At 47.0% G+C, this 20879-nt stretch overlaps 1 protein-coding gene across 1 annotated transcript; it reads left to right on the top strand.

The window, feature by feature from the left end:
- Positions 1 to 56: 56 nt before the first annotated feature.
- PPP1R10 (protein phosphatase 1 regulatory subunit 10) lies at positions 57 to 17076 on the top strand. The gene is made up of 20 exons (XM_002928859.4): positions 57 to 212; positions 432 to 953; positions 7032 to 7149; positions 7819 to 7905; positions 8064 to 8199; positions 8740 to 8791; positions 10916 to 10993; positions 11123 to 11296; positions 11509 to 11614; positions 11723 to 11835; positions 12410 to 12510; positions 12768 to 12915; positions 12993 to 13151; positions 13248 to 13494; positions 13683 to 13746; positions 13879 to 14076; positions 14222 to 14297; positions 14530 to 14643; positions 14800 to 15558; positions 15830 to 17076. Exons 3-20 carry the CDS (start codon positions 7043 to 7045, stop codon positions 15937 to 15939), a joined length of 2829 nt encoding a protein of 942 aa, XP_002928905.1. The 5' UTR covers positions 57 to 212; positions 432 to 953; positions 7032 to 7042; the 3' UTR covers positions 15940 to 17076.
- The last annotated feature ends 3803 nt before the right edge of the window (positions 17077 to 20879 follow it).

The raw sequence follows: 20879 nt of genomic DNA, 5'->3' as shown, positions 1-20879 counted from the left end.
AGATTCCGGGGGGGAAGGGGCTGAGCGAAGGTGAAGGAAGGATAACCAATCAGCTAGCGAGTTGTCTTTCGGGTTGGCCAATGAATTGACGCCTCGCGCACAATGTCTCGCGACAAGGGCGTTTCACTAGCATGTCTGGGCGCGTTGGGCGGCGTCCGGATATAAAAGACTCCGCCCGAGCAGGCAGCCGCCATTCTGGGGTTCGTTTAGAGGTAAGTTTGGGCATTTTGTCGGTTGGAGGGTAAAATTTTGTTAAGGTCTGTTGGACTGGGGAGGGGGGTAGGCATGGGTTCTGTTAAGGATTATGGCTTTTAGAAGGCGGCTGTGTTCGGAATGGGACGTGGAGATGGAGACGACAAATACGGTACTTTGGGTGTTCAGAGCAACCCGTATTGATTACATCTTTCTCCCTTGTGTTCCTTTTATCCCAGGTTTGAATTTTCTCGGAGAAAGACAGGCCGGCCACGAGGAAAAAAGAAACAAGCCGCAGCACCATCTAAACCCTTGAAAGGATCCTGAGAGGGGGGAAAGGGAAAACAGCAGCCACCAGCCCAACCACTTGTGTCTTCTGCCCCTTCCCACCTATCTTGCCCACCCCACCAGCCCACGCTGCATGGGACTTGAAATCTGTGGCCGAAGGACCGTCACCACATAACTTCAAAAATAATCAACCACCCACCCTCCCAAACCCACCCAAATTCACTCATCCAGCGTTTACTTTTTTGAAACCACTCAGAACTTTTTTTCTATGACCCCCCTCCCTAAATGGAGTTGGGTGGGGGGGAAATGAATACTGAGTTGGCCTTCATTTTTTTAAGAGACTTTTTGATCCAATGAGGCCCCCCAAATAATTGAGTTTTGGGTCCTGGTTGGTTGTTTTATTTTTTTTCTCCAAAATTTTAACCCCCTCCCCCCCTGAGCCCGAGGTGCTGACGTCGCAAAAAAATTGGATAGTAAGTGTCGAATTTTCCAAAACCAGCCTTGCAACAAGAAATCAACGTTTCCCGTTGTGAAACCAAAAATAATGAGAGGAAGAAATGAGCCAATAGAACAAAATAGAGAACTGGAGAAGGACCAAGCCGGTCACTTAATCTCCATTAAAAAAGGGCCTTTGGTCTAAACAGTCTTGTTCTCCTCTCTCCCCTACCACCTACCTTCCTGCCCTGCTGCAGGAATGGAGAGGGTGGAGGGAGGGCCAGCAAGTGAGGATTTTGATGGTTAACCCTTGGTAATCCAGCCAATTTCCAGACTGCCAAAGCCATAAGTGTTTGCTTTTTATAAGGAGGAATGGTTAACTTCCTCTTGTTAGCAGTCTTCAAAAGGGTTAATGAGCTCACATACAAAAGATGGTGGATCTTGTGGCCCAGAAGTCCCACTTCTTTGTGTGTGAGACAAGCAGGGCGCCTTTCAATTTGCCAGATTAATAAGCAATCTGTACATAAAGATTGCAGGGTAAGGAGATGGGCAGAGAAATAATAGCTGGCTATGACTTTTTAAATGATTGTTAAATCCTCTCAATTTTAATGTTAATTTGCTTGGGGTATATTTGTGTGGTTAAAATAGGTGGCAATCTAGGAATAAAGATTGCAAGACACTGAATTCAGTACAAAATATAATCTTAGTGCCAGTACATAACAAGATAATGGGGAGGTAAAGAATGTTTTGTAATTGTTGCAGGTTGCATAGGTTATTTAAGAGCAAAAATGATTAACATTTTAACTTGATAACGTTTTGGTGGGTGGGAATACAGTCTAATAGGGGGTGGAAAGGTTGGGAAATGTGGAATTCAGGAGTATAATTTTAAAAGCCATTTAGTGCAATTGAATGCTAGCTTTCTAAAAGATTTGTGTCGTTAAAAGGAATTTTTTTCTTCCCTGCTTCAATATGGCGACTTTTCCTTGTCCTTTTGTCTTCCAAGCGGCGTTGCAGGTTGTGTCTTGGCCCATTTTTCTCCTGTCCTCCCACCTCAACCCTATTTGTTGAGAGGGGTCCAAGTCCTCCCCCCTTTCCCTTTATAGGGAAGATGGGGGTGGTCGATGGTAGCAGGTTGAACCTCAATTGCAAATTCAATTCTTACCCGCAGAAAATTGTTCTTTTAAATATTTTAATTGGTTTTATTTTCACAACTCTTACCCAAATTAGGTCAAAGACTATTCAGGATGGGTGCTGGTTTGGGGTATTTTACTGAAAAAGGGTGTTTTTTGATGTAACTAGCTGCCGGCAGCGCCGGAATAGCTTTTTAAGTTTTCCTCTTCTCCATTACAAAATGGCGTCGTCCCTGCTTCTTTGTTGTTTTTTCTTCCCCTTTTGCCATCCAGAGCTTAGGGCCGCCCTAGAAACTTGGTCAAGGGGGAGGAGCAGCATGGAAAGGTGATGTAATCAGCTTTCTTCCTCTCCACCCTCTTGAAACTCCACCCCTGAGCAGATGCTTTCTGGACTCCCTGTGCACGCTGCTGCTAGACAGGAAAAGACTTTTTCTTTAGAATATCTTTTATAATCTTAAAAGGAAAAAGCTTATAGGAATTAGGTCTTGAAGTTGTCCATCTCCTGGGCAGCTCTAGTTTTTATATTTAACAATTAGAGCCTGTTGCTTTTATTTTCACCTTCCTTCACTCATCACAACTGCTTGGAAGTTTTCCCCGCTTCAGTTGCCAGGGGTGGAAAACCAGTCAAACCAACTATACTTTAAGACTGGGAGCCTTCTGGTGGTGGTGTGTGTGAGATCTGTGTGTGTGGAGATCTGTGTGGTGGGGGATAGTGGGAAAGGAGGACTTGTGAAAGTGACAAATAGACAAATGTGGCCTAATGACACTGAATTGTGCCATTTCTGCTCAGGAACCAGTCCTTGGGCCTGCATTTGGTCGCTTTGTATAATGAGACTGGGGGAGGGTGGCTACTTCAGGACTTCCTTTTAAACCACCCTTATTCCCACCTCTGGGTTTGGGGATAAACTGTGTTCAGTGCTGTATCACGTTCTCCAGTTGCGTAGCTCCTGTACATTGGTACTAGGATGAGAAGTGAATAGGAAAGGAGGCGGCAGTTGTAAACTCAAGGCAGGGGAATGCGAGCTACGGTGTCTGGTAAGCAAAACCTTTCTGGTATTACATTTCACAACCTTCATTTCTTTTTTCCAAAGAGCCACCTTTTTTGAATTTCTTTTTCCTTCCCTTTAGAAAGAAATTCCTTAAACGCATTAATGGGAGAATAATGTCTTCTTCATTTTTCAACTTGTGCAGTGCTTTCGCAATGGGTGCATGTTCAAGCCATGCCCTATCTGAGGGTGGTACTGGGTGTCCTGTCCCTTCTCTTCCTCCAACTTTTTCAAAGTCAAATCTTTGTCAGACTTTACATATACTTTTCATATTTTGAGTCCTGATTTGAAGCGTGGAGATTCTAGGCAGAACGGGAAAGCCATTTTGTACAGCTATCCTCTGGTGACTTGGTGAGACTTCAGGGCTAATTTTCTGCTGGGTACGGATTCTCAGATTACTACGGAAACTTCTACATTGGGTGGGAGGGACTCTTCCACATGTCTATTGACCGCAAGTTTTTTATCTTTTAAGCAGTTTGCTAAGTGCCTCTGCAGCATACCTTCCTTGGGAGCTGAATATTTCCACCCATTGGGGTTCCTGATCTCTAGTGAACAGGGGATCAATAAAGAAGATCTTCCTTAACATGGGAGATGGGGGAACAAGTTCTTCTAGGGAAACCACATCCATCCAGAGAAACTCAGAGAACCTGATCCTCGTAGTTTGTGGCCAGTTCTATTCTGGAATCCTTTGCTGGGGCTGGGGGGGGGTGATTTTATATCCTCACCGAAAGGCAAATAAGGTTTTGGGGAGATCTTTGTACCAGGTTTTCAAAATGAGTTTGAGGGATGGGGCTTACAAGTTAGGGGAGGTAAGACCTTGTGCATCACCTGAGAGACTTAAGTCAGTCCACTGAGTCATGTTAGGACATAACCTCAAACACAAGGAAAAGAAGGGAATGTCAGGGGTCGGGTACAGAGCATTTTCATTTCCCAAAGCGCTAAGACTTCTCAGACTCCTTCCTCCTTTATTACAAGAATGTTGTGATTGTTTTTAAAAGGGCTCTGATTTGTGTAGGGGTTTTGTCCTGAACCAACTAAGTTCTTTTTTTCTTGGTGGTGGGTATAGAAGAACTTTAGCCAAGCTAGGTATTTTTCACCACGTTAATTGAATAACCCTCAAGGAAAACTCATTTCGGAGGCAGGAGCTGGTGTCACTTAAGAACTTTTAAGTTTCTCTCTGGTAAGAAAGGTAGAAAATTCCTCAGTAGTGCTCATCTCTGCCTGCCAAATCCTCCATAAGAAGGAACACACAGCTTAGGACGAGGTAGAGATAAGGCTGGAGTTGTTCCCCTCCACTGCCCCTTCTGTATGTTCTGTCTTCAAGGAAATTAAAAGCAAACATACCATGCCCTAGATTATTTTTGGTTCCAGAAAGCTTCCTCAAGCATTCGTTCCAGGCTCCAGATAGGACTAGGTAATGTTGACACTTGGTTACTGCCCCTCCTTCCGTGGTCACTCGTCTGCCTTTTCCGCTGTAGGCCTGTGCCAGGAATTAGGCTCTTCCTTTCCACTTGAGTGCCTTGCAGCTTCTTTCAAAATGTACTGACTTCAAAGTAAGGAAATTTGGCTGTAGAACACTTGGAGTCCTTAATTTTAAATGAGTCAAAACTAATTTGCTTGTAGGAAAGCCATGAGAAAACCCATTTACTTTTTGTCACGATGGGTGCTTGTGAGATGAAACTTAGTTCTATTAATTGTATTTCTGAAATATAAATAATAGGAAAAATACTAGTGGAAAATGAATATTTAACGTTTCTGCTTTGTCTTCTAGCTTCCCCTGACTATTCTTGCTTGTGAATGGGAATGAAAAAGTTGTCCCTGGGTCCCATTCCCAGCAGAAGCCACTGGACAGAATTTAGCTTTGCACTCATTGGTCTCTTTCTGGGGATGGTTATTCTCTCCTTTCCCACCCTTTTATTTGAAGAGGAACATTTAAGCTCAGGTGACAACTTGTGAGCTTCTGAAGGAAGTAGGGTAGCAGTCCCGTTGGCTCAGCTCGTACTTGGATATGCAAAAGGCAGTTCTCCAAGGTGATGTACATGGACTCTGGGTTTGAGTCAGTCGGGTCAGCAGTATTTGGCCTGGTGGGGCGGTGGTGCTGGTTTGAAGTGACGTTAATTTAATTGAAGTCTTTTTGTCAAATTGTGTATATATTGTGGTTGATGATTATGTATTACTGTGGATTCACTCGCTGCTTTTCCAGTCTCCAGTAGATGGCAAATCTGTTTTATCCCTTTGCTGTGTCTGTGTCTGTATCTCTCGGTACAGCGGTTATCACTTCATGGTGTCTTACTACGTGGGAAAAATGCCTTTCTCCCCGTGTCTGGAAGAATCCGCACGCGGCGGTGGATTTGGCCCACGGCTTCTGGTCTTACTGGTGCTCTGCTTCAGTGTTTCGCTCCGGCCTCAGGTTACAGCTGTGCTCGCACAGCAGCAGCGGCCAGCTCACCCAGATGTGCTCACCTCCCCGCAGTTCTGCCTCGTCTCTGTATTCAGCCCACAGGTTATGATCTCAAGAACCAGCCTCTTCCCTGCTTCTGCTGCTGCTTCCCTAGGTTGTTAGGACCTGTGTACTCAGAAACGTATTGGCCTTTTTGTTGGCAGGACTAAAAGGTTGAGATTGTTACGCTTGCTTTTCTTTTTTGATTTGTAGAACAAATTTTTGTTGTTTTATTCTCTTTTCTGCACAAAACACAGCTTGCAAAACACTGATTTTCCTACCCTTCTGCTGGGATCATGTCTGTTACCTGTACAATAAGCAGGAGGCAAGAAGTTGTTTCCTCCTTGCCTCCTTTCTACCCAGCATTAACCTTACATTCCAAACGCAGGTATTATTGAGGTGGCTTTCTTTTTCGGTTCTCAGAATCCTTTATTCAGAGGCATAAAAATCCCAGTCAGAGCCACATTGATACTAAATTATCTTGGGTTTTGGCCTAAAAATTGCTTCACACTTTATCCCATAACAGCAGTTTGGCTTTTAATGAGCTCCTTTTCTAACCGGGTCTAAAGTAGCTACTTAAAATGTAATGGCATTTTTCCAGCTTCTAGTTTTATTCCATTCTTTTTGGCCCCATGGTTTCTACTTTCAGTCCTTTCTTTTGGGGATCTTGGATGGTGGTGTGATTTTGGAGAGGAGTAGTAATCAGAATCACATCTTTGCTTTTGAAATCACAAACCAGTCTTCCTCTTAACTTTAAAACAATAAAAATTTGTGCAGTATTTGGTTAATGAGTGACAGTTCTGTTCAGGGCTTAGGAGTGCTGCTTGATTTCCTTTATATCCATTTGTCTTCATTTCTAGGAGCTATCCACAAATCTCTTGAAAGATTATGTTTTCAAATTTTTATCACCTCCTACTTTAACTGATTGTCTCCTGGTGCAAGCAGAGTATATCCTGCCGCTTGAGGTGATTATGACTCCTAATAGACTAAGGTAAAAAGGTCTATTAGGACCTTAGAAGACATTTAGCCCAAGTGTCCCAAGATTGTCCCAGTTCTTACCAAGGTATAGGTGTTTTTTTTTTTCCAAGCCAGTTTTATCAGCAGCAAAGGAGAAACAGGACCTAACAATAAGCAAAAATACCTTGGAATGTTGAATGTTTTGTTATGGGAACTTGACTCAGCCCTAATACAATTTATTGAAGTTAAGCTATCTAGAAAGGATGTAACTGGGAGGAAGAGAGAAAGGTGTGCTGCCCAGTCCTCCAGTCTAATTGTTTTCCCATTCAGCCCTGTATTCAGCCTTGCCAGGGCTTTTAACCCCCTCTGGTAGTGGTTTGTGTTGACTTTTTCTTATCTAGAAAATGGTGAGTGTAGTTGAATATAGATTGAATAATTAGTCACAAAATTTTGTCAACTGTAGAAACGAAATTTATTAAAGGGTATAGTGGGACTGTCCTTGCCACCCATTTATTCTGTGGGTTTATTTTGTCCTTGTCTTAGAAACCTCCATCATGGGTTCGGGTCCCATAGATCCCAAAGAGCTGCTCAAGGGCCTGGATAGCTTCCTTAACCGAGATGGGGAAGTCAAGAGTGTGGATGGGATTTCCAAGATCTTCAGGTGAGTCTGCCTATCTTTGGATTCATTGTGCGTAGAGGATATTGTATATTGTAATGTGACTAAGTAAAGCAGACAGGAATGAGTGTTTTTGGAGGGGAAAGAGAGTGGAATAAGATTGGTATCCAATAATTTTAGAGTAAGTGATAGGAAAGGTGATCCCTTGGTTCCTCGCAATAATGGAATCTGGGTTTGGATATCCACAGTCTTGAGGAAGTCATGTTTTGGAAGGAAGGGAGGAGGGGAGCCAGGTGACAGAATTCTAGGTCACATTCCATATACCCAAACTGCTATTTTCCTTCAGGGATCCTCCAGTTTGCCAGGGGAAGGCAAAAGACTAAGCCAGTCCTGAATAGGCTACGAATGGACAGCTGTTAGTGCTAGGGTTTTTCACCAGGAAGAGGAATCAGTGTGTCCTGTGGGTTAGCGAAGGAGTGATGCTCACCTCCCCAGATCAGACACTTCAGTGTCTCCTCAGTTGTCTTCCATCCTCTCGTGGGATTCCATTTCACCCTGGATCCATCCCATCCCCCGAGGGGCTTGTGTGACCTTCCCACGCTGTGGCAAAGTCCCAAGTCATCAGGGATTTTTAGGCACTGCTACCGATCAGAGATACTTCTGCTGAAAGAAGAGGCTCTTGCTCCATTTCTAACCTTAATTCCTCTCCTACAGCCTGATGAAGGAAGCACGAAAGATGGTGAGTCGATGCACTTACTTGAACATTCTCCTGCAGACCCAGTCACCAGAAATATTGGTCAAGTAAGTGGGAATCTGGGTGGCTGGGCTGGGAAGATGTACTTAGAAGGTGGGGGAGGGGAGGCATGGGGTTCCTAGGTCATTGATGGGGGAGTAGGAGTGTGGGATGTGGCACTCCGAAACCCGGGAAAGGCGTTACAGATTCTCCTACCTGCCTGCAGGTTCATTGATGTTGGTGGCTACAAGCTTCTGAACAACTGGCTGACGTATTCAAAGACAACCAACAACATTCCCCTCTTGCAGCAAATTCTGCTGACCCTGCAGCACCTCCCGCTCACTGTGGACCATCTCAAGCAGGTACCTTAAGTCTCCGCGACACTGGTGCTTCCTTTTTGCTTTAGACTAATAGATAAAATGCACGGACTCTGATGCGGTGGCACTCTTGGGCCTGTGCGAGAGAGGGGTAGAAAAAATAGGAATTTAGTATCAGAAGACTTGGTTTATGTCTGTTCATAGGTGTGTGATTGGGGCAGTTCAGGTATTTGAGCCTCAGTTTTCTCGTCCGTCGTTGGGAATGATTGTACCTACCTACGGTGGTGGTTTTAAGGGTTAAGTAAGATTGTGCCCACAAAGGTTTTGTAAATGGTAAAGTAACTACAGTAGTGTGGTCGCAGTTGGGGACTATTAAATTGTGGGCAGGGTGCCCAGCTGGCTCAGTTGGTGGTGTGTGCGACTCTTGATCTTGGGGTTGTGGGTTTGAGCTCCACGCTTGGGTGTAGAGATGACTTAAAAATAAAATCTCACAAAAAAGAAATTGTGCGTGGGTTTGTGCAGTTCCTAACTCCGAGAGGACTCACTTTCCTCCTTGTACTTAACCTCTCTCCCCATCTCTCGTAGAACAACACAGCCAAACTGGTGAAGCAGTTGAGCAAGTCAAGTGAGGATGAAGGTAGGGGCCAGCCCTTCTCCCGACCACCCCTTCAGTATCTTCACGCCTCACTCCCATCCTTGAACTGTCGTGACACTCCTTCCTACCTCACTTTGCTTTCCTCTTTCTTTTAAAAATTGAGCCTCTCTAACCTATCCCCCTTTTCTGTTCTCAATTTCGAATGGGATTTGTCCATTTCTCTACTACTGAATTTAAGTAAGACCCCATACTTTAACGAGAAGCTGATTCTTAGTATCTCTTGGTGTAAAGGGTACACACTTAAAATTCTTTGGAGAAAATAGTGTCATCCTAGAGAGTGTAGTCATTTCCTTTTGTTTTTCTAAATAAATATAGCATATTCTGGGACCTTCAGTGTGGGTTTTCCTAATAATAGACATAGTTCTACCAATAAACACCTTCCTTTAGGACATGGGCAGGAAGAATCCTGACTGCTGGAGTAGATCATAGCTTTGATACCAACAGAGTCATTCTTTTTCTTAAGACAAAGGGTATTGGAGCCCTTGGCAAGGGCCACAGACTTCTGGCTTAAAGACAGGCCCTGGCTCCAGGAAGTTGCAGCCTTGTTTTCAGTGAAGAAAAGGGTTTATACCCAGGGTACAGGTACAGACCACTAGTGCAAGACACTAGTATCCCACAAGTGAGCAGTTTTCTAGCAGAGCTAATCCCCTGATCAGAATACAGGGTTACTCTTTTGTCTAAAGGGAATGGTGTGCTAGGTCCTTTTGGAAAGAGGCTTTGGCATTTGGTGTTTAAGGAGCATGTAGGCCTGGGTAAGCCTATCTGAACTTCCTTTAGCTATAGGAGAAAACACTGGGAACATTTACCAAGATGAACGGTTTACACAGTGTTGAAGTGAAAAACATTTTCTAGCTTTCCATTCTTATAGTTGTATTAATTCTCGGTTTTAGGTCCTTTTAGATACTGAGCACTTCTGTTTTTGTGATATTACAGAGTATCTTGAATAATAATTTGTAATGTAACACATATTACAGAATTTCCTATTAAAACATTGCTCATCTCTTTTGTTTCTTCATTGTCAGGTATAGTGTTCCTTATTTTCCAGTTGGCTCAATTGTGCTGCCACCTTTGAATATAGATTTAACTGTGTTCTCTACTTCCTTTGAATACTGAAATTTGTATATTCCTTATAGACCTTAAAGTCTCACTAGACCATAGTATCAATTGGTCCAAAAGGATTTAGGATATCCGTGTATTGGGGATGCCCTGGAGCTCATGTTGCCTTAAGTATAGAAATTGCTAGTTGTGTATTTGAAAAGTTGGGGTTTAATGTTCTCAGCAATCTCATTATTAAATGAGTCTGTAAGTGGAAATGTTGGCAAGAGGATCGGTGCCATAGATAAGAGATGTTATATGCCAAGTATAGATGGCAAGAGCTGTTTTTTTCTGTATATTTAGAAACACATTTTTCCTTTATCTTTAAATTCTCTGACCATCTTTTTTCCTTAGATAAACAATGCCTTCCCCATCCCTACAGTGGTCTGCTTTAAGCTCTTCGCCTTTGCTACACTTAATTGACTTTTTTTTAAGCCATTATCACTAGTAGCATTCTAGGAAGAAAAGGTGGCTTAGGAAATCTTTTATAAGATGGATCTAAATCTGTCTTCTTGAAACTTTGCTTTTACGACAACATGGAGTAATACTGTTCTTAGCTTTTCAGATACTTGAACCCTGCCTGCCTTTTTCCTGATTTTAGTTTCTGTTCTTCTAATACATGGTTAGCAAAAGAGTATTGCCACTGGCTTCATTCTGCTGCTTTCTAGCTTTCTGAATCTGATCTTCATGCTGCTGTGTCTGTGAAGGAGGACTGAAAATTTTCAAGTTACAACAGCCACATGAGATATTTGTAAAACAACTGATGTATAATGTACTATATATTAGTGTAGCCCCCTCCCCAGTTGGATTGGAATAGAAGGCTACTATGTGATTCATTGTTCCATTTTGAAGAGTTTGGTTTTTGAGCCTATCTCATGTTCTTAAAACTCTCGGTTACTTTTTTTGTTACGTAGATTTTCACAGTATATCTTTAACCATCTCTATTTTCCGTTATTAGAAGAATAACATTTTTAGCAACTTAGACATTTCCCCTTATACTCTCACCCTCAGAGCTCCGGAAATTGGCTTCAGTCCTTGTCAGTGACTGGATGGCTGTCATCCGCTCCCAGAGCAGTACCCAGCCTGCTGGTAAGCTCCTTAGTCTTTTATCCCTTGTATTTAGTTCTTTCCCAGTGGGACATGGCCTTCAGTGCCTTTAGCCTCTGACCGTCCTTCTTTTTAAGTAAAATTCTTTTCTGCTTTGTTTTTTCATAACAGAAAAAGATAAGAAAAAACGTAAAGAAGAGGGGAAGAGTCGAACCACCCCTCCTGAGCGACCCTTGACTGAGGTGAAGGCTGAGACCCGGGCTGAGGAGGCCCCAGAGAAGAAGAAAGAGAAGCCCAAGTCTCTCCGAACCACAGCACCCAGTCATGCCAAATTCCGTTCCACTGGTAGGGCTGTTGGCTGGTCTTGGGAGGGTCTGTGGGCAAACGTGCACCTAGGACCTTGTAGTAGCGGGGCAGGTTTCCGATGGGCGCACATAACGGAAGAGGGAGCATTTGTGGGTGAAGTTTGGGCTGGATGAAGATTTAGGGTTGGGCCAGAGAGGAAGAGTTAAGAGAGTGGGAGTGAGTTCGACCCAACAGCATGTTTCTTCCCACAGGGCTAGAGCTGGAGACCCCGTCTTTGGTGCCTGTGAAGAAGAACGCCAGCGCAGTGGTGGTCTCTGACAAGTACAACCTTAAACCCATCCCCCTCAAGCGTCAGAGGTGCGGACCACATCCTGGGCTCCGTGTGGTTTATGTCTGTGGGCATGAGGGGGAGAGAAGGGGCAAGTCAGAGCGAGTCAGAGATGTTGACGGTTCCTCTTCTGACAGCGCCACAGTTGCTCCAGGAGATGCCGCACCCCCTGCAGAGAAGAAATACAAACCACTGAACACCACCCCGAATGCCACCAAAGAGATCAAAGTGAAGATCATCCCACCACAGCGTGAGTCTGAAGTGGGGGAGCAAACCCCTCATGGGAATGAATGTTGGGGAGGGGGGAGGGGAGGGGTTTCTTGGTGTCGTAACTAATTTTGCACTTTCGGAGGTCCCCTTTCATGGGATTCCTTAGAAGTAAGTTTAGAGATGAGGTGTGGAGGTGTGCTGTTCAGTGACTGATTAGGGTTCTCCCGGCTTCGGGATATTCTGTCCTGTCCACAGAGGGTGGCTTCTTCAGTTATCTGAGCTCTCAGTTTATTCTCAAGGCCTTAAGTTGCCTGCCTTTAAAAGAAAGGGCACCTGGCTGGCTCAGTTGGAGGAGCGTGAACTCTTTATCTCCAGGTCGGGAGTTCAAGACCCACATTGTTTGTATAGATTACTTAAAAACAAAATTTAAAAAAAAAAAACAAAGCAAAACAAGAATTTATGTGAATCCAGCATATGCTTCCTGGTCACCTTGAACTTTGTCCTCAGTTGGGGCAGGGTCTCCTATGGCCCATTTCCTGCCCAGACTTTGTCTATAGGAATAGGATCATGAAAGAGGTCTGATGATTTCCATTTTATGCTTTTTCCTTTTGTAGCTATGGAGGGCTTGGGCTTTCTGGATGCGCTCAATTCAGCCCCTGTTCCAGGCATCAAAATTAAGAAGAAGAAGAAGGTGCTGTCACCTACAGCAGCCAAGGTATGAGCCCTGGGCTCTAGGTGTCCGTGACAGGGTGTCAAAAGAAAAGTAAAAGGAAGGGCTCAGCAGCCAGGAGTGGTTGGGGAGGACAAAAAGATGTGGGCTGGGGGGGCGGGGTGGAGGGTCTGCAGTATGAAAGACAGAGTTTTCCTTTATAGGAACTCATGGGGGATCCTGTCTAGGACCCTGGACTAAATTGCCTTACCTTAACCTTGGCTTTCATGTCAGCTCATTAACTTCTTTTTCTTTCACAATAGCCAAGCCCATTTGAAGGGAAAACGAGCACAGAACCAAGCACAGCCAAACCTTCTTCCCCAGAACCAGCACCTCCTTGTGAGGCTATGGACACAGACCGCCCAGGCACCCCAGTTCCCCCTGTTGAAGTCCCAGAGCTCATGGATACAGGTAGGTCTAGAAATTGGTTCAAGTTTGGGGGTTTTCTAAAAGGAAGGACTTGGGTCTGAAACCTCTCCTGCTTACAGCCTCTTTGGAGCCAGGAGCACTGGATACAAAGCCAGTGGAGAGTCCTGGAGATCCTAGCCAACTGACCCGGAAAGGCAGGAAGAGGAAGACTGTGACGTGGCCTGAGGAGGGCAAACTGAGAGAATATTTCTATTTTGAACTGGATGAAACTGAACGAGGTTAGCGGTCAAGATTCTTGTGTAGTAGGTGGGTATAGAGAGTTTAAAAAAGACTTGGTTGTGTTTATTTTTTCTCTTTTTTCTTCTTGCCAATAGTAAATGTGAATAAGATCAAGGACTTTGGCGAGGCAGCTAAGCGAGAGATACTGTCAGACCGTCATGCATTTGAGACGGCCCGGCGTCTGAGCCATGACAACATGGAGGAGAAGGTGCCCTGGGTGTGCCCGCGGCCCCTGGTTCTGCCCTCACCCCTTGTCACCCCTGGAAGCAACAGCCAGGAGCGATACATCCAGGCTGAGCGGGAGAAAGGAATCCTTCAGGAGCTCTTCCTGAACAAGGAAAGGTGAGCAAAACAGGGTTCACATCTCGGGCATGAACCAGGTTCGTGTTAAGTGCTTGGACTCTTGGGGGGAACGTGCCCTGTGGTATTCAGAAGCGAGTGAAGGCTAGGAGGGAATGTGAGGGCTTGAATAATTTGACTGTCATTCTTTTTTTTTTTTTTTTTTTCATCACCTGTGGCATTCCTAACAGTCCTCATGAACCTGATCCTGAACCCTATGAACCTGTACCCCCGAAGCTCATCCCCCTAGATGAGGTGAGCCCACGCTACGTGCTGATGGAGGTTGTGATTGATTTTAATGTGTCTTTCGACATTTCATTTCCATTTCAAATGGAATGTCTCTTTATTCTTTCAAAGTTAGTCCTGATTGTTGTCCTGTTCTTACAGGAGTGTTCCATGGATGAGACCCCATATATTGAGACCCTAGAGCCCGGGGGAGCTGGTGGCTCACCTGATGGGGCAGGTGGCTCCAAGTTGCCTCCCGTCCTGGCCAATCTCATGGGAAGCATGGGTGCTGGGAAGAGCCCCCAGGGTCCTGGAGTTGGAGGAGGTATCAATGTCCAGGAGATCCTCACTTCCATCATGGTATGAGCCCGCCTTCCTCTGGAATCTGCCTCTCTTTGTACCCCAGTACGCGTCTTCTCACTTACCCTCTGATCTGTCTCCTCTCTCTGACAGCTCTTACCCTTACACTCTGTTGATCTTGCTCTTTATTCATCTTGCCTCACAGGGTAGCCCGAGTAGTCATTCCTCAGAGGAACTCCTGAAGCAACCAGACTATTCAGACAAGATCAAGCAGATGCTTGGTAATCCTCAGGGCCAGCCCTGGGGCCTGGGGGAGGGGGCCTGCTGTGGAGTTGGGGGCAAGCAGGGAGTGGTGGGCAGGGATAGTGCTGCTGGGTGGGAGGGGAAGACTGGACAGAGCGTCGCTCTGCCAAGTTGGTCTGAGAGGGCCAGAGAGGCACACCTAAGTAGGCAGTCCAGCCACTCTTCTAGGGTCCTCTTGCTCTACTTTTTTTTTTTTTTTTTTTTTAATAGTGCCACATGGACTATTAGGCCCTGGTCCAATCGCCAATGGTTTCCCACCAGGAGGCCCTGGGGGCCCCAAGGCCATGCAGCACTTCCCCCCTGGGCCTGGGGGACCTATGCCAGGTAGGTGGTAAGTGAGAGGTTGGAATGGGTTTACCTGCCCAATTGCAGTCTGGTAATAGTGTAGGATTGACCCAAAGGTGGGAGGTGATTTAGGCTGGGAGAGGCCGTCCCTGCGTGTAACAGGCAGCTGATACTGTCTCTTTTGTTCCCTAACAGGTCCTCATGGAGGCCCTGGTGGGCCAGTGGGTCCACGTCTCTTGGGTCCCCCACCCCCTCCACGAGGGGGTGATCCCTTCTGGGATGGCCCGGGTGACCCCATGCGGGGTGGCCCGATGCGGGGGGGTCCAGGACCTGGTCCAGGGCCGTACCATAGAGGCCGTGGTGGCCGAGGAGGAAATGAACCACCTCCTCCTCCTCCCTTCCGGGGGGCCAGAGGAGGCCGCTCTGGGGGAGGGCCCCCAAATGGACGAGGGGGCCCTGGTGGGGGCATGGTTGGAGGCGGTGGGCATCGTCCACATGAAGGCCCTGGCGGGGGCATGAGCAGCAGCAGTGGACATCGTCCTCACGAAGGCCCTGGTGGTGGCATGGGTGGAGGTGGGGGACATCGTCCCCACGAAGGCCCTGGTGGTGGCATGGGCAGTGGCAGTGGCCATCGTCCTCATGAAGGCCCTGGCAGTGGCATGGGCGGAGGCAGTGGACATCGTCCCCATGAAGGTCCTGGTGGAGGAATGGGTGCTGGAGGTGGACATCGCCCCCATGAAGGCCCTGGTGGGAGCATGGGTGGAAGTGGTGGACATCGCCCGCATGAAGGTCCCGGACATGGGGGGCCCCATGGCCACCGGCCTCACGATGTCCCTGGTCACCGAGGCCATGACCATCGAGGGCCACCACCTCATGAGCACCGTGGCCATGATGGCCCTGGCCATGGAGGAGGGGGCCACCGAGGGCACGATGGAGGCCACAGCCATGGAGGAGGTGAGAATGGTTCCTGCTCGCCACGTGGCTTCTGGTGTCCCATGCAAGTTTGGGGGGAGCATCACTACCGTGGGTGCGCTAAGCCAGATACAAAATCACCCTCTTTTCAGTATGCCTGGCAGTTGCTACCCTTTGCCCTACACTCAAATCCATGATTCCATGTCTCCCTGAAAGTTAGTTTTCAGGATGCTATGGACGGGGTGGGGATGGGGGGCAAGGGTGGCATCAACCTCTTAGCCGCGTTCTAACGATTCCACTATCATTCCCACAGACATGTCAAACCGCCCTGTTTGCCGACATTTCATGATGAAGGGCAACTGCCGCTATGAGAACAACTGTGCCTTCTACCACCCGGGTGTCAATGGGCCCCCCCTGCCCTAAGGACCACCTCCTCTGCCCCACCCACACACACCCTGTGGACTGCAGCCTTGCTCCTTCCACCTTGTTATGGCTTCTGTGAGGCCCACATTCCCCGTCCCCAGCTGATGAGGAGCCGGCCCCCTCAGTTCCCACCTGCTTGGGTTTCTGGGGGTTTCTGATCACTGGTGCGCATCGATGTACATACTTTCCTCCAGTCTGGGGAGGAGAAAGACTGGATACATTCTGTACCCTGGACTGCTGAAGAGAAGACCCAGTTGGCTTCATTTTTTGAGGAGATTTGCCCTATAACCCCAAACCCCTTTCCAGTATTACCCTTTATGCCTGAGAACCTAAAGCTGGTTATTCTGGAGAACACCTCTACTCTCCTGTTGTGGGTCCTCCACATGCACACACAACTGACGCGGGATCAGCTGCACTTATGAAATCATCCCAGCCAAGTTCATTCTTCTCATGGGGTGGGGAGATGGTAAAAGGGGTATTATATATCCCACTGCACTGAGCGGGCTCAATCAGGCTGGATTTGAGTTCTGGAATACATCCTCCCCACTTCTGCCCTGACACAGGCTTTCCATTGAGTCCTTTCTCAAGACTTTGCAACCTTCTGTGAATACCCAAGTCTGCATCATGGGTCCGCTAGGTTCGGTGGTGGTCAGTTCACGGCTGCATCCAGTGGAAGTTGTAGCTGGCGTAGGTGAGGCTGCTGGTGTTGGCCCACCCTTGCCTGCAGCTCATTCTGGAAACTTTGTAAGACCCTTCAGTGAGACCAGCTTTTCATCAACTTGCCCGCCCGCCGGGCCTGACCGTCACACTACATGCACTGCCCTCGGGAGCTGGCACACTCTGCCCCACCTGGAACCTTGTCGGTGTGAGGCCTCTGGCTCCCTGCCCTGTCAGCCACCTCCGAGTCCCCCCAGGTGCCTTCCTGGGTGGGCGCCGCAAGCTGACGCGCCCTTCCCCAGCCCTCTCCTTCCCAGGTCTCGGCACCAGTTGTTTTCTATGAAAACAGTGGATCGGTTGGCTTTTGTGCAGGGTCTTGGGTTAGAGCCATGATGGATTTGAGGGATGAGTTTTTTTTTCTTTTGATTTTGTATATTTTGTACATTAATAAACAGTGGAAAGAGAAGCAGCTTATTTAAACCCCTAGTGTGTTTGGGCTCTTTGTTTAAAAAAAAAAACCCAGCTGTTGTCTGCTGTCTTACATACGTTAGTACAGACCTCTGTGGAATCTGTTATTCGGTCCCTTTGGGGAGTTAACATTTGTTCTGCTGTGAGGTCAGTATGGGTATTGAGATACTCGCGAAGGGATGTTCTGAACATAAAAGACCATAGGTACAGAGTAAATGCCATGGGTCAGCACTCGGCACAACCCTTGGGACCTAGGGCAACAGCTTTTCACGGATCGCTGGAGCTGCAGGCCGTGTGGGTGGACGTTCATCCACCTGTGGTTGAACCTACCGTGCCTGCGGGGTTGCCCAGAGAGGAGATTTGAGTGTGGGAGGGACAGGGAGAGTGGAAGGAGGGAAACTCCCGAGAGCGGTTTCTGGGGGAAGAAAAATTGGTGGCTCCTTTTAAGAGCAGTTTCAGTGGACAAAGTGAGAAGAAAAGCAGTGTAGGCTGCTCTTCCCCAAAAAGCGGTTCTGCAGAGCAGACGTCACTAGGCCTGATGATGATGTTGGATTCTTGAGGACAGGTGCTGGGGGTTTCGTTGATAGAGTAAGGTCTTCGGGAGACAGGTGTTGGAAATCAGAACATAGAGGGATAGGATTAACTTCAAACAGGAATTTCTGCTATTTTTGAAACTAGAAGTTAGAAGACAGTGCATTTTGGGGAGGAAGGTAGGCAATGACGGCAGGGGTTAGGACGAGTGGTCTTCAGTGGCGCCTCGCTGGCTCAGTAAAGCATGTGACTCGATCTCTAGGTCGGAGTTTTGAGCCTCATGCTGGGCATAGAGATTTAAAAAAAAAAACAAAAAACTACAAACAGGGGCGCCTGGGTGGCACAGCGGTTAAGCGTCTGCCTTCGGCTCAGGGCGTGATCCCAGCGTTGTGGGATCGAGCCCCACATCGGGCTCTTCCTCTATGAGCCTGCTTCTTCCTCTCCCACTCCCCCTGCTTGTGTTCCCTCTCTCGCTGGCTGTCTCTATCTCTGTCGAATAAAGAAATTAAAAAATCTTAAAAAAAAAAAAAAACTACAAACAGCTCATTTGGGGCACCTGGCAGGCTTGATCTTGGGGTCATGAGTTGGAGCCTCATGTTGGGCACAAATTAAAATCATTTTAAAAGAGTTTTCAACCTCTTAACATTTATCAGGATCATCTGAGGGGCTTCTTAAAAGGCATGGGGAATGGGATCCAGCAAAGTGTCTGATTCAGTAGTTCAGGGATGGATCCCGAGATCTTGCATTTCTAACAAGTTCCCAGGTGTTGCTGATCCTTGCTGATCTGGAAAACACTGAAAACATTGCCCTGGAACACAGGTTTCTTGGCTGCTGTTTCCAGGGTTGGCCACTGGAGGGCAATAACCGCCTAAATTTCACAGCCTCATTTTAGCAAGGCCAGCGGGGTAGCTATTTTTATTTTCCCTTTGCCCAGCCTGCCTGTAGTCGCTCTCTGCACTTAGGACCTGGGAAGAGCAACTAACCTAAGGACCAAGGTAAGAGGTAAAATATGAATGAAGTCGTGGTGCCTGGCTGGCTGTCAGTGGAGGGTATGACTCCAGACCTTGGGGTTGTGAGCTGGAGCCCCACGATGGGGGTAGAGATGACTTAAAGTTTAACAAAAGTTTAACCCCCCCCCCCAAAAAAAAAGGCAGTACCCAGCTCAAGTGGAAAAAAAATGAACAAACATTCTCTGACTTGTTTCTATCTCTGGCATCAGGCCACAAGAACTTTTAAAGAGAACTCAAAGTGTTTACTCTTTTAAAAATGAGTTCAGCCATTTTTCTTTCAAATTCTCCATGAAAATCGAAAGTAACCTTTTTTTTTTTTTTTTTTTTTGACAAGGCTGACCATCTACATTTCAGCCACTGACACATTTCCACGCCTTCACCAAGTCCCCACGGGAACTTCTGTTTCAGCTGGTCTGTTCTTTCTGCTCCCATCCTCCCCACCCCCCAAATAGGCTTTCTGCTGTAGACATTCTCTGTCAGTCTCTCCCCAGGCACACCAGTTCTATCTCCAATGCTGGGTCCTAATGTTGCAAAAACACGAAATCCCGCCATCTTGGCTCAGTACAAACTGCTAGCACCAACTCAACACGTCTTGCTGCTTGACAATTCCCAAATCTTGATTGGCACCAAAGCTCCTGAGTGAGCACCATTTCCCCTTCACCCGAAAGTTTCTGAGTCTACAGTATCCTTCTTTCTTAGAGGAAGAAGTGTAGCTCTTTTCCAAGGCCCAACCCTTCTCTCAGCATCTCCTGTGTCCTCCACCCAGCAACCAGAACAATTCTGTAAAAATGAAAACAGACCAGTTCTCACCACCATGTAGATGCCAGTGGCCTCTCATTGTTCCTCAAACTGTATCCCATCCCCATCAAGGCTTACAGGCCCGGAGTGTCCCGGCCCCTTTTAAGTTCAAGCCACATATCTTGCCTATGTCAAGCTCTTCCCAGCTTCAGAGCCTCTGCACACTATGGTTTCTTCCTTAGGGCTCTTCTTTCCCACTCACCTAGTCCCTTCACCACCTTCAGACCTTGGCTTTAATGTTACTTTCTTACTCACGTGGTTTAAAGATGACCCCCTGCTTTCCTAGCGCTGTTTCCTTTGACATGCTCTAAAGGCACCAGAGTTCCTATCTGCACTAACAGATTCCCAGCTGATGCTCCTGCTGCTGGCCTGGGACACTGTGAAAACCACTACCCCAGAACAGCTAGTTCAAGTGTCTCTCTTGTTGCACTTAGCACGGGCCACACAACGGCAACTTCAGACACTCCCAGGCCTCCTGAGTGCTCTCTCAAGGTCACAGGGCTCTCTCCTGGTTTTCACTTTTTTTTTTTTTTTAAGATTTTATTTGACAAAGAGACAGCCAGCGAGAGAGAACACAAGCAGAGGGAGTGGGAGAGGAAGCAGCAGGCTCCCAGCAGAGCAGGCCGATGTGGGGCTCCATCCCAGAACGCTGGGATCACGCCCTGAGCCGAAGACAGATGCTTAATGACTGAGCCACCCAAGCGCCCCTTCACTTTTGCAATTATAGTACTAACACTATTCTCTAAAACCCCCCTGCGTGTTCCTAAAATACAGTGCTATCCTGGCTCTCATGCCCCTCCAGGACTCATGCTTTGGTCATCCTGTCCACATTTTATCCAAGAGGGAAAAGGTCCAGGATACTGGAGTCAGACAAAGACCATCATAAAAACAAAACAACAAACAAGGGCTGTCATATCAGCAACGACTCTCTCTGCTGAGGGTGGGTCACTGTGGGCAATTCACGGTCCTCGGAGTCGTTTCATTAGGAAGGTGAGCAGCAGAATCTCTGCTTTTCATTTCTGTGGGACTTACTATGTACATTAGTGCATGATTTATAGGTAAGAGTTGTTTATGAATATTTAATTCTGTTAGCGAAATTCCATTTTCCAGGCTTTGGGCTACCCGTATATACTATACCATGTAAACTCTGTGTGTTTTTAAAAGATTTATTTGAGAGAGAAAGCACGCGCACTCGTGTGTGTGCACACACAAGCAGGGGGAGGGGCAGAGGGAGGGAGAGACTCCCACGCAGACTCTGTGCTGAGCATGGAGCCCAACACGCGGCTCAATCTCACAACCCTAAGATCACAACCTGAGCCAAAATCAAGAGCTGGACGCTCAACTGACTAAGCCACCCAGGCGCACATTCTTTGTTCTTTTTGCATTTCATTTCTATGCTACTGTGGGGGTTTTTTTTGGAGGAGGGGGCAACCTTTTGCCCATATTAAGTGCATTAATAATTCCATTATTAACTAT

This window comes from Ailuropoda melanoleuca, chromosome 5 (genome assembly GCF_002007445.2).
Source record: "Ailuropoda melanoleuca isolate Jingjing chromosome 5, ASM200744v2, whole genome shotgun sequence".
Lineage (NCBI taxonomy): Eukaryota > Metazoa > Chordata > Mammalia > Carnivora > Ursidae > Ailuropoda > Ailuropoda melanoleuca.
The sequence above is the reverse complement of the archived record's forward strand: the minus strand, read 5'-3'. Positions and strand labels throughout refer to the sequence as shown.